A 15,744-nucleotide genomic window follows, 5' to 3' on the forward strand; every position below is an offset into this window, starting at 1 on the left:
GGTCCAGCGTGGTGGGGCGACAAAGGCCTCGAGCGGCGCCCTGGCCGCCTCGCCGCACGCTCTGGGGCACCCAACCCGTCGCCGGGAGTGTGGGGGGAGCAGTTTAGGTCTCTTAAGTAGCTAACAGCGTGTGAAAGTCGGTCCCTTTCCCTTGTTACAGCATCCCCTCGCTCAGGTCGCTCGTCTCCTCTGGCACACGTAGCATCGCCAGTGGCCATGCTGATGGCCATCCTGATGGCCAGTGGCCATCAGGATCCGGGATGCCGCTTGCTTGGGGAGGAATAGTTCGATTTAATGAAAACGCGGCTGATAGGGAATTGTTTGTTTTTAATGGCCCCCTGCTTTTTCCAGGGTAATGTTTAATCGGCAGAGTCATAGGTCAGGTTTGTATGTTAAAAGATGGAGGAAGAAAATAAAGGAAATAAAGATTTCTGCCTTACTTAAAGCTGATCCCTATTCCTGTAGGTTTTTAGCTCCCTGAGTGATGCGCTCTCCCTCGTCCATTTCTTTGCAGTTAAAGAGCTGGCATTACTTTGGCCCGGGGTAATGCAGATGAAGAGTGTTTCCTTTGAATGTAGTGTTCCTAGTCTCTCCGTCAGGGTTACAACAAAGAACGGAAGCTTTCGGGACTGTCCTTGCCTAACTGGGCTTTTGGTTTTCATGGGAACTTTTAGGGAACATTGTCCGTTTGCGATGTATGGGAGATGTCAAAAAGAAACCCTTTGGCAAGTAACCGTTTCAGCACGCCCTCGTCTCACACACGTGCCACAGGCTAGTGCTAATGTGGTGTTTCTTCTGGCCTTCCATCAAAAGCAGAGTTGCAGCTATGAAACTATCAGTAGCAAGTCCCTGATCTTGTTGATATTTTATTGATCAGTGCTGGGAACTTCTCTGTTTACCAAGTGAAAATAGGAGCAAGCTCTAAATTTTGGTGGAATTGGGGTATCCCTTGTGAAAAGTGCCGAGGCCAACATTGGTTTTTCAAGAACGAAGGAAAAACGCTGCCTGTTCCTGCAGGTGCCGGCCAGAACCCCGTCCGGCAGGCGAGTGTTGCTGCGGGCATCCCTTACTCCGTGCCCGCCTGGAGCTGCCAGATGATCTGCGGGTCAGGCTTGAAAGCGGTATGTCTGGCTGCGCAGTCCATACTGACGGGAGAGTCCAGCATCGTGGTCGCGGGAGGCATGGAAAGTATGAGCAAGGTAAAGCAATCGGTCGCGCTGTGCTGAGCCAACAGCATTAAGTTGTGTTGGAATGCTGCGCTTCGGGGCTAACACACCAGCAGCAGACTCAAAGAGGACCTTCGGTTTCTGCACTTGGGAATGAATTTACCATGCAGCAATTGACTCCAGCAGCGATTGACCTCATGCTGCAGCCACTGAAAAGGTGCCATGCAAACACAGAAATTTAAAAGTTTAATTTCCGTCTAGCCCTGTGCCGGTGAATGATTTGCTTGTGACAGCCAGCAGCAGATAGGCTGTTTTGCGTTGCAAGAAGCCCAGAGAAGGTATAACTGGAAACATTACTCTTTGCCAAGCAATTTGAGCTTGGAAAGGAAGGAAAGGGCTTACATTTCAAGGTTTTCAGCCCAAGGCTGTATTGAGGAATGGCGCTGGGCTAGTGATCTGACCCCTAAGAAGGGAGCAGCCTCCTCTGCCGGGGCTCGCAAGCTGCCCATGCTGAGAGTGATGCCTGTGTTGACTGGCAGTAGAGCGCGATCGGGAACCACCTAAAGCAGGCTGGTAGGATGGGGGACCCATGGCCGTATGGCTCCAGGTACCATTGATTCGATCTCTGGAGAGAAAACATTTGGTGCCTGGTGACCTACTGCTAGGAAAGGCACAGGCCAAACACAGCATGCCAGCTGGCAGACTCCGGAGGGACAGACAGAGCGCACGGCCGGGGGGACTGCCGGGATTTGGGGTAGCTACCTGCAGCTGCAAGGCAGGGGGTCTGTCTCTTCAGCTGTCTGTCTGTACTGTGCACTGGACATACAGAACGTCTAACTCCTTTTGAAATACCTTTTTGCAGGCTCCTCATGTCATTCACATGCGAGCTGGGGTGAAAATGGGAGAGGCTTCCTTGCAGGACACTATAATCCTTGATGGCCTTACAGATGCTTTTTATCAGTATCATATGGGTATCACAGGTAAGTGGTGACAGTCCAGAAAATTAAGTGGTTGAGGGAGGGGTTAAGAATTCACTGATAGGAAGTATCAGAAATCTGAAGTTTCAGATAAGGTGTTTCAAGCTGTCCTTAGGTTGTAGTTGTGTAAAAGAAAGAAATCCCTAATATTGAAAGGCATTAAAGGCATTTTCTGCTTTGTTTGTAAGCTACTGTTTGTTTGTTTGTTTGTTTTCCTGTCTGAGCTAATCTCCCTGCATCTCTTTTGCACCCGAGCAATTTAATTTCAGGAAAAATAAACAAAATAATCCCTGTATGTAACTGAAGCATTCAGCAGCACAGATTTACAGTCGGGGCAGGGTGTGTGTGTGTGTGTAATTACGTAAAGTGTACTGTGAATACACATGGTTCTGCAACTTCAGGTTATTGCATCCCAGGTGGGACAGTCAGCCAACTGCTTTTTCAGATCCTGCTTATGAAACAGACTCACTGCAGAACTGTTCCCTCCTCTGAAGTAGCTGTGGAGAGATCTGAGCATAATAATCCAGAGAAGCAGAAAACTAGGGAAGTTTGCTTGCCTTTGTGTTTAAGTTGATACACCGTCAAGGGAGGAGATCCCACACAGGAGCTTTCACCCTCAGAAGAAAGTAAAGAATCATGAGCAAACCAGACGAGGAAATCAGAATGAAAACTGCTCAACAAGCTTATCTGCTTGCTGCAGCAAACATCGATGACTACCTTTGTGCTTACAGTTCTACAGCTTAGAATTTTAGCACTTCCTGGTGGCAATTTGCATTTTCTTCCGATTTCAGCTGAAAATGTGGCCAATCAGTGGCAAGTCAGCAGAGGGGAACAAGACCGGTTTGCTGTACAGTCACAAACCAGGGCAGAGGCCGCACAGAAAGCTGGGTATTTTACAAAAGAAATTGTTCCTGTTCTTGTACCTTCTAAAAAAGGTAAGTGTGGACGGATAATGAGAGCTGATTTTAAAGAAAAACCTGTTTTCTGCTATGATCAGTGGATGGTTTCCTGGTTATACAGTCTTTTCCGTAAGCTGTTCTGTAAGCATGCAGCCTGTTGCTCTCTTTTCCAACTTGCACTAGTTATTTTTTTGAAATAAGAGAGAACCAATGCAAATGTGGAATATCTAAATGTAGCTCTCTGAAAATACTGTCTGTTTTACTGGGGATGTATTTACTACCCAGCCAAACCACTGATTTAACGCAGGCTCGGGTGTGGGAACAAAATCGGCATTTTTGTTTCACTTGACTCCTGCTGCACTAAACTTAAATCAGTCACGTTGGTCTGGCAAACCTTGCCCACCTAGTGAAATAAGCAGTGAAGACAGGCCAGGCTGGATGAGGCTTTGAGCAACCTGGTCTAGTGGAAGGTGTCCCTGCCCATGGCAGGGGGGTTGGAACTAGATGATCTTTAAGGTCCCTTCCCACCCAAACTGTTCTGTGGTTCTATGATTGTTAGGGTTACGCGTTACGGAACCCAGTCAGGTTACATGTATTGGGTATGTTTGTCTTTAGGTCTGTTAGGCCTGTTAATGTCCCTGTTACGGTGCTTGACCCAGAGGTCTGTTTCTAGAGCAGGAGTGGTATTACCCAGCTCCTTGTGAGGTGGGTGCAAGAGCTGCATTTGCCACACAGAAATCAAGAATCAGTGGTTCAGCATTTGCATTGAACAGACCCTGTGGGAAGAGCTCTGGCATTAGGTTGGTTACAGACTAAAGAAGGGCTAATCCTGGTAGCAGGTTAGATAATAATATTTAATGACACTTGACTATTCTTTGCGAAAAGAGGAACGGCAAGAACAGGATCTGCTCTTCTACGACTAGGTGGTGTTTCAGTTGTTAGTGTTTGTCGTGGAAAACCCAGCTGCCTGTCCTGCTAGGGGCAGCTGGAGGGAGCTGTAGCAAATGGCTGGGGCAGGGAAGCTGTCTCCGACAGAACGGCTTGCTGGTTAAAAGGAACACGCTGTCTCTTCCTATCAGCCTGCTGTTCGGGCCAGTTTTCTGCTCAAGATAACTGTGTCCGATCGGACCCTCCTGCAAGTCTGCCGCTCTGTTTTTTCAGGTCCTGTGGAGGTTAAAACCGATGAACACCCTCGGCATGGGAGCAACTTGGAAACAATGGCAAAGTTGAAGCCGTGTTTCCTGACGGACGGAACGGGGACAGTAACGGCGGCTAATGCTTCAGGTTGGTCTGTCTGGTGAAAACCGCAGCCAACAGCAGCTGCTGGTGGCTCAAGGCGGGGTCCCCGCGAGGGGTCCGGCTGCGCTGCGGTTACTGCCGAACGTATCTGGCAGAAAGTGAGTTTGACAGCATAGGTGGAACTCCAGTGTAACTGTGGTGGAGGGTGTCCTCACAGGTGAGTCGTCTTTTGTTTGCTTGCTTTCTACGAAGCAATCCAAGTGTTTGGACAAAACCAGCAATATTTGATAGCCTGGAACATCCTCTTGTTTTAAAACCAGCTGCCTAGCAGTTTGTAATACTGCAGGTCTGGACAAAGGAAAACATAACAATTCACGTCTAACTCTCCGGCCGCAGACAGCTTTGAAATTTCCTCCTTGGTCCTTATGCTGCCTCTTCCGAAGTCCACCTACTAAATCTGATGTGCTCCTTCTTCAGATTGTGTCCCAACCCTTCCACCTGCTGCTTTCAGAGTAGAAACCACGAACGGGTCCTGTTTACGGCAGTACAGGTGTTGCCCTATTCAAGGGCTTGTATCGGGGGTCAGACTTGGCTGATCTGAAAAAAATACTGACCTAAACCAAGAAAAGATTTGGCTTTTTTTTGTTTGTTTGTTTGTTTTGTCTAGATTGTGATCTTAAGCGAGCAGGGAAAGGTGGTATGGTAAAAGGCCATAAAAAAACCCCAAAAACCAGAAAAGGGGATGTTTGGTTGGTTTTTTTTGGTTTTTTTTTTTAACGTACAATCTGTTTGTCATTCCACAGGTATAAATGATGGAGCTGCAGCCGTAATTCTGATGAAGAAATCGGAAGCTGCTAGGAGAGGTCTTATGCCTTTGGCTCGGATTGTATCTTGGGCTCAGACAGGCATAGATCCATCTATAATGGGAGTGGGGCCCGTTTCAGCAATAAAGCAAGCTGTAAGTAATTACCTATTATTTAAAAACTCTTGCATGTAATCCCTTTTATTTTCTGGCCATGTTTTGGTTTTTCTGTATTGTAAGAGAAACTTAGTTGAAGAAGTAAGCCAAGTGTAAACAAGACTTAGAAGAGTGGAGGGTGTGTAAGAGTAAGATTTCTGGTGCTGTTGGGCTAGTGCCTACTTGCTGGAAAGGGGAAAAAGCGTAGGTGTGTGAATGGAGTTCAGAACATCAACCAGTCAGGTTTGTGAAAGGCCACCCAGATAACCTAGGAGGCTAAAGACCAGATTTGACGGATGCATACGCTAACCCAGTTTGGGGATGATTTGTCTCCGCCCCAGTCTGGCTCTGAAGCTGTCTGGCCAGGTTAATTTTCAGATCACAGCCAGACTGCAATAGGCCAGCACCGAGAAGGGCCAGTGAGCGCTCCTGCTGTAGCAAACATGAGGGTGCCCTCCGTGTTGGGTTGGAGCGTGCGAAGTGGGCGACTTTCGGACGGAACAAGGCGGCACACTCCAGCACCACATCTAGTGTGCCCGCGCCACTGCTGCACCCACGGATGCGCTGCGCGTTCAGGCCCCGGGACAAGGCTCTCCCATGACATGCCCGGAGCGAGCAGCGCCTGTGGCATCACGCTGCTGGCCAACGCTGGTGTGGCCCACAGCAACCCCTGCTAATCACTTGCTAAAACTGAGCTACGAAACCGAGCGTGCAGCAAGCTCTTGTACGGCCAACAGGGATAGATTTGCTTTCCTGTTCCTTCCTGACTGTACTTATACTGTGTAAAGTGGCTCACCTCTGAAATGTCCGAGCAGTGCCTGCGCCTGACTTGAACTCGACCCATCTCTGTGGCTTTTAACGGGAAGATTGTGCAATGCCGAAGCTTTTCTTACCAGATCTCAAACTGTTCTTTTTAATCAAGAATGCTAGTGATGTACGCAAGTACACATTTTCAGGTTAAACTGTAGGACAGACAGGCTGTATTTAACCGCACCTATGATTTCGTAGGTACTCTGAAAAAGGGCACGCTTCTGCTTAATGTAAACTTTGGATGTTATCAAACGCTTCGCTCGCTCCATTTATTTTCAGTTTCTCTCCTCAGAACATCACAGTAGCACCCTACAGTAGGAGAACGACTAGGCCACACGTTTTAGTGTTGCAACAACACAGTGAATCGTGGGAAGAGCTTTCCCCTAAGGTGAACGGCTTCCACGCTGTCTCTGTAACACCCAGTAGAAAGAGGCCCCGCTCCTCGACTGCAGGCAGAGAGAGGCACCAGCCTGGCCAGCTGTCGGACAGCACTGCTGCGGGTGCGCTGCTGTTGGAAACGGGGTGAGCGGGACTGGAAGTGTCAGGCTGCGAAACGTGCCTGAGCCTGTTCCCAGGTGGGAAACTGCACTGCAGGAGTTTCGCCATGTGAACACCTGAGCCAAACCGTCTTCCAAAGCAGCCGCCCGTGGAAAGCTTCAAGTGGCATCTTTCAACTCGAAGGCAGGAGAGACCAAATTACACTGACAGCCCAGCGCTAACGGTCACCACTTCCTGTGTGATGATCTGTATTCAGCAGGCAGGCTCTAACGGAAATCAGACTAGCGTCCCGAAACACTTGCTTTTTGCCCATTAAAGCCCACTTCAGAAAACAGCACTTGTTCTGTGCAGGGCACCACATACGGGTCAGTTCCCACAGCCGCAGCACCACCACCAGGTGCGTTTTCTAAGAGCCTCCAGCACAGTGTACCGACACCGAAGCTGTGTCTGTTGGCTGCAAGAATTCCATCATCAACCCTGGCTATAAAAGCAGGTTTCCTTTAGCTCTTGAGAAGCGGTGGCTTCATGTCGCCCGCTCTGAGTCTTCCTCCGGCGCTGAGGGAAACCCGAGGGGTAACGCCTGTTCGTTGTTTTTCTCAGATTGACAAAGCCAGCTGGACTCTGGACCAAGTTGACCTGTTTGAAATTAACGAAGCCTTTGCATCACAGTCTGTTGCGATAGCAAAGGAACTGAAAGTAAACCCAGAGAAGGTAAGGAATGCATTCCAAGTTCGAGTGCCTCCTGTGCTTCAGATTTGTTCCATTCCACCAAGCTGAGCGTGGAGGCGTGACCAGTCCCTTCGCAATCGCTTTGCCCCAGGCGAAAAGGATGGGAACCGGAGCAGGCGTTTCCTTAGGCTGCAGGCTTGCCGTGCTAGCAGGCACATGGCTCCCCCCTGAACAGGCTGCAGCTTCATCCCCACAGGTGCCCACGCCGCTCTAGGTACTGCCAGAGCCCACCCGCCCTTAACTTGAGCAGCTCAGCCTGCTGCTGGGCGTTCGCCACAGTACTCGTTCTTCTAGCCACAGCCAATGCACGGGCATTACTCTCCCCTCCCTCTATCCACCTCAGTCACCCTCGGAGCCAAGAGGATCCCTTTCAGCAGACACACCAGTTGCACAGCTGTTGCATCCACGTTCGATTTCTCCTTGAAACGCTGGCAGTGGTTCCAGGCTTACTGACGTCAGGGGCTGCAACCGCGAAGCAGTTCGTGCTGAAACTCGGCTACTGAAACCGTTTCTTGACTTGACCCTCTCTTACTTTTTTCTTTAAGATTAACATCCAAGGAGGAGCTATCGCCCTTGGCCACCCTCTCGGCGCCTCCGGCTGTCGCATCCTTGTTACTCTTCTACACGCGCTGGAACGCACAGGCGGGAAACGGGGCGTTGCCGCGCTCTGTATAGGAGGAGGAATGGGAATAGCCATGTGTGTCGAGAGATGAAGGGGAATGAATAAAGGGCGGGTGCTAACCAGCTTTGAAACCATTTACTAATAAATCTGCCATCACAAAGCTTAACATTTTGTTCGTTTTGCCATAAACGAAACTATCCATTACTTGTTGCCATGCATTCCCCTGGCAGAAGAGCGGCTGGTGCAGCCACTCTGGTTGTTAACGCACGCACAAGAGCTTAAGTTCTTGGTGCAAGGACCAACCTCGCCGGCAAAGAGTAGTTTGCTCACAAGAGAACAGCAGCAGCATTCAACCACCTGTTTTATTAACGTTTTAACTACAAGAGTGGGAAGTGTAGGTTAGGCAAAGATAAATAAACCCTAAGTTATCCTTCAAGTGCTCCAGAGTGAACTGCATCCTCGTAGCACCCCCTCTCCTCTTTAGTTTCCGGGTGCAGTTTAATAAGATCATCAATCCGAAGAATAGTGATGGCAGCCTCTGTTGCAAACTTCAGGCTCTTAGTTTTGACTATGGTCGGTTCAAGGACGCCGGCTTGCTTGTTGTCACGGGGTTTGCCGTTGATCAAGTCAAGACCAATCCTGAAAGAGAAGGAATACGGTCAGAGGGAGAGGTAGAAAAAGCAGGAACCGAGGTGGGAGTTTCACTGCTACGAGGTCCCGGCAACGCAGTCACAGGACGGAAGGGCAGAGGGAGGAAAGCTCAGGGATAACCCATGCCCTTTTGCACACAAGTCACGGTTCTGTGAACTGGCAGGACCCTTTGCCATGGAAGTCACCAACCCACTTCCCACCCAACAGCCTTCCTGGGGAGAGAGACTTGCCATTTCAGGTTCTTGCGATCTGGGTTAACCTGAGCCTCGTTGTGGAAAGCCCTCAGCTTCGCAACAAGATCCGTCGCATCCTGAGCGGCGTTTACTGCCAACGTGTTTGGAATTACTAAGAGGGATCTTGCAAATTCTGCTATTGCAAGTTGTTCACGGGATCCCTACAAAGAGAGAGAAGTTTTTAAACCAAATGCTGCAACAAATGAAGAAAAATACAGCCCTGATCCAGAGTGTCAATAGTAGGTAGGGGCTTTCACAGGCAAAACCTATTTTTAGGCCAAAGAAGCACACAGACTAATTATCAGAGTAACTCCTCTCCTCCAGTTTAAAGGAGCATCTTCCATTCTGGACGATAATTAGGTTTCCATGAACCACGGAACCAACTTCTAGTAGAAGAAAACAAATGCTGGAGAATTCCCATTGTCCTAGCCAAACCCATACACGCCGTTAGTTCTTCGTGCGAGACTCACCATGCTGGTCGCATAATTTTCAAGGTATATTGAAAGCGCCGCCTCTACAGCGCCGCCTCCCGGGACAACAGACTTGGATTCCAATACCCGTTTAACCACACAGAGCGCATCGTGGATGGAGCGTTCCATTTCATCGCACATGAAGTCGTTGGCTCCTCGTAAGATAATCGATGCTGAAGTACGAGCCTTTGTGCTGGAAAAAAAAGGGAATAGGGAAGTCAGCTACAGTACAGGAACTAAAACTCTTCTTGCTAAACTTTACCTTCTAAGGCCGAGTTCAGTTGAGCCTGGTTCTTCTGACACTGCTGTGTACCCTCGCAGGATAGGTACCCTGTAACTTGGGGAGTCACTATTCTGATTTCAGGTAAGCAAGAACTCAGTCTGAGCTTTAGTCTTTCAAAGAGAGCTACCTGACGGAAGTGCGACAGAAGATGTTTTCCCATCCAGTAATGGGAAAATGTAATCAGGCACCAAGTGGCGTACACAAATCCCACATGTGTGGACAGTTAGTAATCATTGCTTTTCTTACCCATGAAAAAAACAACCGACCATAAAACCCACCCCCTTTTAACAGTGTTTCATCGAACCCAGCGAATGACTGAATGAGACCAGCCCAAGTAATCCCTGCCAACCATGACAAATGGCAAGACCTAGCTTGCACCTCCTTGCTCAGGTGGTACCTATTTCCCTTTGCTGACTGTCAGGGAAGCCAGTGTGCCCACACGACTAAAAACCAGGTAAAAGAACGCGGTATGAATGCTGTAATAATGGCCCTAGCAACGTCACACCATTTCATTGTAAACAATAAAATTGTAAACAGTAAAATGAACCAGATTTTTCTAAGCCTGTCTAGCAATCTGGTTGTCTCATACATTATGGCTGATGAAAACAGGTGTCCAGCCCCAGCAGATGAGATGAAATACCAAGGCTTTCACCTCTAACTAGCAGCAGACTTGTATCCTCTTTCCCATGTGCATAACTACTCACACCACTGAGATGGCATGGAAGTTAATGAATGGCATTTTCTCTCAAACTTGCAGAAAGCATACACAAACACGAGTGTTTTTTAAAAAAAAAAAAAAAAAAAAGATCCTTACTTCTTGATTAAAATCAGCTCATCATCACAGATTCTCTCTTGAATCACCTCTTCTGCCTGTCCCAGCATTAATGCCTCAAAGCTCTCCTCACCCTCAAGGTTTGCCAGGGTTGAACATATGGTTGCTGTAACAAACGAAGAAGCGAATTAGCACGCAATTCCAGCACATCCTCTGCCAACTTTCCAGAACAGGCACACAGAACGAAGAACAGAAATAAAAGCAGGTTTTTCTTAAATTCAACAGCACTCCTACTTCTCAGGTAGCAATTCAGTATTCCAGAGTTTATAATCAGTACTCCTCATTTTGCTCAAAATGTACATCACTTTGTTTTCCACAGTTAGTACAAGTTCCTGTGCTTTGCCATAATGAAAATGCTTTCTTGCAAGTAAAACCTGTGTAAGACCAGGATTTTATTCAGAATGCATTTTAATGACTTAATTCAAACAAATGAAGACTCCTATCTAAACTCTCCAGAGGCTTATGAATGTGTGCTTAACAAAGACTTCTAAATACAGAATTCTAGCTCCCATTTCCACAAGAAGAGAGTATTTCTCAGTACAAGGCAGCATTTTTCCCCCCAATGTAAACCTTCAGCAAACTCTTAGGGTACTCATCCACTTTGAGAGAATGGGCACTTAAAAGCAACAGTGAAGTTAAAACCTAACAAGAGTGGCTCAGCTCTACCCACCCTCTCCTCGCACAGCCTGCATGTTAAGAAGCCACGTTTCAAAAATTAGCTACTAATACCCTAAACCCAGCTTTTACGTAAATTTTAAGACGACAGATAGACAAAAACCCCCAAAGCGGTATCTTTATATATATGCATACCTCCAGAAACCTTAGCAATCCGCTTCAGGTCCTTTTTTACAACCCTTCGTACTGCCATAGCACCAGCACCAACAAAGTATTTCAGACACATATCATCAATGCCTCCAGTGGTGAGAATAACATTGGCACCAGTGGCCAAGATCTTCTGGATCCTTTCTTTGGTAATATCTGATTCTCTGCAAGGATAAAGTCAAAGTTATAGATGTCTGCAACCACATTCTGTCAACCCATTTCGTGAAATCTTAATGCAGAGCTCCGCAAGCAGAATGAACTATGGCACAGACACACCTGGATTTCTTGAAAACCAACTTGGCAGCAGTTCTGCCTCCAGAAGCGAAGACTTTTATCATTAACATTTGGTATTGTTGGCAAATGTTAAATTTTATAACATTTTTACCTCCTGTGCTCAGCCAAAATGACATCGAGCCACCTCGACTGAAGAGACTGTGAAACCCCACCGTCTCAGTTACTCAAGCTTCCACACACCTCTGCCTTATCTGGTCCAGCTTCTCAGGGTCGGAGATAACCACCTGAACGCCAAGCTTCATTTTGGCTTTCTGCAGGCTGAAGTCAAGGCACGCAATCTTTGCATTAACTATTCTCTTGGTCATCCCTGACGAGAGAATAATAAAAGGGGTTTTGTCAAACTGAGCTAATGTAACATCAAGTTAGCAGTGAAGATGAGAACTGATGCTACTTTCACATTTCAGATTTCCGTTTTGCTTCTCTGCCTCCAGTTCTGCCCTAGTACAGAAGAACGCTAACAAAGACTGCCAAAACTCTACTATAACCTCTGTTCCCTTTTTACAGACCCCATCCCCAAAATGCAAACACCCACGCAAAGCTGACCCGTCAGTCTTGCACCCTTCAAGTTACCTACTCACGGCGCAGCTCTGCTAAATGTAGCAGTTCCCTACACACACTGGCTCCTCACCACGGAGGCATTCACGTTCCAGATCGCAGAGTTACGACCCCGATACCGAGCTAGGGAAACTACTGTACCTTACCAACACTTAGTGGATCACCACCAGCTGGCAGACGCTAGCCTAGAAACTGCTGCTGAAGTGGTTAAGCTTTTCTTGTGTTCTTGTTCGATTGTTGTGGAATTGAAAACCCATGCCATTTACAACTAATGCGGTCAGTAAGAGGATCCACGCAGAAAGACGTTAAGAGGACTGAGTTCACACCAAGGCTTTGTAAAACATAGTGTGTTCTTACCCTGCGAGCCCACCACACAGTTCAAAGCGTAACCGTTGACAAGTATGCTCTCTTTCTGGCTGCGGCCGTGTGCCTTCAGAATGTTAACTGAGCTGATGGGATACCGAGCCTGACCCTTCTGGTCTGTGTATTTCACTGCCAGCACAGCATCCACCACCATATTAGCAAAGAAATCACCATCACTAAAATGCTGTTAAGGTTAAAACTGAAGAAGAAAGCTTGGATTATGTTTAAAAAAAAAAAAAGTCACTAAGAGCTCAAAAACTGTTTCCCAAAAAAGAACTCCAGACAGGTAGGGAAGCGCTAGCTCTCTCTACTATTCCCTTAAAGGAATGAGTAATTCTTAAAGCTGAGAAAATCAGGACAGGCTAGTGCAATGCCTGCATCTTCCTAAACAAAATTAGCCCTATGGTCAGTCTGTATTCCCTTGGGAGCACAAAGGCTAAAAATGCAGGTTTTTCTAGGACTATGAAGTAAAACGCAATCTTCTTTCCTCTTCGTACTTGACTTCTGTAACACATTCACACAATTCCTTATCTAGTCCAACACGTCCAAAGGAAACAATACACAGTTGAAACTGAGAAGCCTGAACATGTTCTCCCATCCCAGACAACAGTATCTGTGAAACGTTTTTCACACCCCTGTTGTAAGTGACAGACTGAATACTACACCCTGCTCAGAAAAACTGCTTCAAAGGAAACCAGCCCTGCTACTCGAGCTCTCCAATCTATCACTTAAATAACTTGATCATATCAAAGGATACATTCCTATAATTTTAGAGGACATTGATGTTTTAGCAGCATTAATTAGGCACTCCCTGCCTAATTCATCTGTGTTAATAGTAAGATTTTCATTCATGTAGCGAACGGCTTCCCTGTAGGATAAAGACAAACACCGGTAAAGAGTTCCACCCCCACAAAGACAAAAACCTTACATGTTTTCAGTCCCTCTAGAGGTTATCTCAAAGAATACAGGGATGGAATCAGTTCATCTCCTAGGATAGTAAGGTGACATTTTAATGTGGGACCACAGAAATTAAAAAAAAAAAATCCAAAACAACAAAAAAGCCCCGAACACACACCCAAACCAAACCGCTGTTTCCATGCTGCGCCAAGCAGGCTGCACTGGTGCAGTCACAAATACAGCAATGAACAAAAAGCATGCGGTCCTTGTACCTTCAAAAAATGCAATGTACTTCAACCTCATTGGTTTCTTACTTGCAAGCAAGTCGGTATCCACCAATAATGGAGGTAGGATGAATTTTCTGCTCCACAAGCTCGTCTGCGTTTTTTAGAAGTTCTGCAGCGATAATTACCTGTTTGCAATTCAAACACAAAACACAGTTATTCCATACAAGCAAAACAACTACCTGTTGCCACTAAGTTGAAAGTAGAATTACAAATAGTTGTCCAATGTCTGCTCAGTGGAAACAAATACCTGCAACCTAGAATTATAGTTTCTGACATTATGTAAAAGCCACCTGATTCCACCCTTCCCAATCCCCCATGTTGTCAAGTCTCGGGCAAATTTCCAACACTCAGCATCCCTGTTAGTCCTAACACTAACTTGTCATGGCTGTTAAAAATGAAGAACCTCAATTCAGAATCCATCCTCAAGCTTCGAGAAATGAAAAAATAATAAAAACTGCAGTTTTCATGATTTTCATTCACTCAATTTCCATTCCAGAGCACCAGCTGCAGGAGAAAACTAGCATCTAACCCCAGTTCTTTATTCAGTAACCTACTTTAAAGAAGCTGTTTATGTTCAGCCAACCACCAGGGTTTTCATTCTGTACAGTCGATCCACGCTACAGCACGATTCATAATGGATAAATCAAAAGCCACACTGTCATAAATGCTGACTTTTGGTGTATCTGCCTGTAAAAAAACCTTCCCACATACCACTGAGGTGGTCCCATCACCGACTTCTTTGTCTTGCAGGTCTGCCAGCTCACAAAGAACTTTCGCAGCCGGATGTTCCACTTCCAGCAGTTTCAGAATGGTGGCACCATCATTAGTAATGGTCACATCCTGATTTTCCAAAAGCAAATATTAATGTTAATAGCACGTTCCTATTCGGGGCTTTTTTTTTTTACTGCTGTGTTTCAGGGAGTTAATGACTTAAATTAATTATGTCATGGACATTCACAAAGATAATCTTTTTATGCCAAATGTTTATTACTTCTTTTAAATCAGGAGTCCCAGTCTAACAACATAAATGTTACCAAGGCACAACCTGCCCTGGTTTCCTTTTATCAGAAGTCTTTTTGTCACAGGAACTAATCAAAGATTTTGCACGTACCAGAGTAGTAGTGGTGCAGTGACTACCCCCTAATAAAGCATGTTATTACAACAGCCTGTAAAGCACCAAACTTTCCCCATTTGCTCGAAACATTTTTAATATGAAATACTGTTTTGAAGTTGTTATGGGTTTATATGAACTCTTTCTTGTTATTTCTCCTAATGTTGAGACCAGGTCAACACCAACACGAGGCCGGACTGTGACGGAGGTATTTACTCCTGCTAATTTGCCCGAGACTTCTAGGTGGTGACGGGAACAACGAAAGGAGACAACTGTCCTACATAAACCACAGTACTAGACTGAATCAAAATGATGTAGCATACATTACCTGAAAGATAGCATGCTCAGTTTTAGTGGAGTTCTCCTCCCACCCCCTCTCAGAACCATGGGAAAAATAGGAATGCACACATCAGACCCACGAAGTGGACTAAGGGGAAGCACCCTGGCGCAGGAACACAAGTCCTCCTGACACCTAAGTAAAGCTTACTTACCCCAATATCATCCACCAACATCTTATCCAGACCAACTGGCCCAAGAGAACTCTTCACAATGTTGGCAATAGCAGATGCAGCAGTAACTGAATAAATAAAAGAAAACCAGTTATCTTTCCAACTTTAAGGTAACTGAGATTTACAAATTGAGACAAAGTGACCTCATTTAGGATTAGGTTTCAGCCTCGCTGAGCTAGCAATGGCTCGCTGCTACTAAAAAAATAAATCATCTGTGCCAAACCTCACTCTCCTCCTCAAGGTGGTTCCGTTGACTAACCTGGCAAAACTAACCCATCAGAACAAGAACCGTGTTCAGATGGAGAGCAATACTGAGGTCAGGAGAGTACCGTGTAACTTAGCAGAGGTGGGCAGCACCCCGTCTGCAGCAGCAAGTCATGCCACGAAACTTCACTCTGATTTACTCCCCAGTTCTAGACGGTTACAGAATAACGGTATCACCACATATTAACTAGTAACAGACCTTCTTGCCCTGCTCAGGTCTGTGACTGAAACAGAACACTCTCCTGTAACTAAGTCAATAAAGTGAAAAGCGACCT

The 15,744-nt window shown here is 46.4% G+C and overlaps 2 protein-coding genes across 2 annotated transcripts; one reads left to right on the forward strand and one right to left on the reverse strand.

The window, feature by feature from the left end:
- The first annotated feature begins 1,007 nt into the window (after window positions 1-1,007).
- Window positions 1,008-8,050, forward strand: ACAT2 (acetyl-CoA acetyltransferase 2). The gene is made up of 7 exons (XM_010147221.1): window positions 1,008-1,199; window positions 2,029-2,146; window positions 2,935-3,078; window positions 4,204-4,326; window positions 5,085-5,239; window positions 7,148-7,258; window positions 7,822-8,050. Exons 1-7 carry the CDS (start codon window positions 1,095-1,097, stop codon window positions 7,987-7,989), a joined length of 924 nt encoding a protein of 307 aa, XP_010145523.1. The 5' UTR covers window positions 1,008-1,094; the 3' UTR covers window positions 7,990-8,050.
- A 186-nt stretch (window positions 8,051-8,236) lies between these two features.
- On the reverse strand, window positions 8,237-15,273 carry TCP1 (t-complex 1; the record flags this gene model as incomplete). The annotated part of the gene is made up of 11 exons (XM_010147222.1): window positions 8,237-8,537; window positions 8,780-8,943; window positions 9,253-9,445; window positions 10,350-10,473; window positions 11,178-11,353; window positions 11,664-11,790; window positions 12,396-12,577; window positions 13,159-13,269; window positions 13,613-13,710; window positions 14,297-14,425; window positions 15,188-15,273. Coding segments are annotated over 11 exons (1,604 nt in total), but the record flags the coding sequence as incomplete, so codon positions are not given.
- Window positions 15,274-15,744: the final 471 nt, after the last annotated feature.

The sequence above is a fragment of the Eurypyga helias genome, unplaced genomic scaffold, assembly GCF_000690775.1.
Source record: "Eurypyga helias isolate BGI_N326 unplaced genomic scaffold, ASM69077v1 scaffold17982, whole genome shotgun sequence".
NCBI lineage: Eukaryota > Metazoa > Chordata > Aves > Eurypygiformes > Eurypygidae > Eurypyga > Eurypyga helias.

Excerpts from the sequence above, each read along its gene's own strand:
- ACAT2 (XM_010147221.1), top strand. The coding sequence starts at position 1,095 with ATGATCTGCGGGTCAGGCTTGAAAGCGGTATGTCTGGCTGCGCAGTCC. Across the intron at positions 3,079-4,203 it reads TCTTGTACCTTCTAAAAAAG|GTCCTGTGGAGGTTAAAACC; the intron begins GTAAGTGTGGAC and ends CTGTTTTTTCAG. Across the intron at positions 4,327-5,084 it reads AACGGCGGCTAATGCTTCAG|GTATAAATGATGGAGCTGCA; the intron begins GTTGGTCTGTCT and ends GTCATTCCACAG.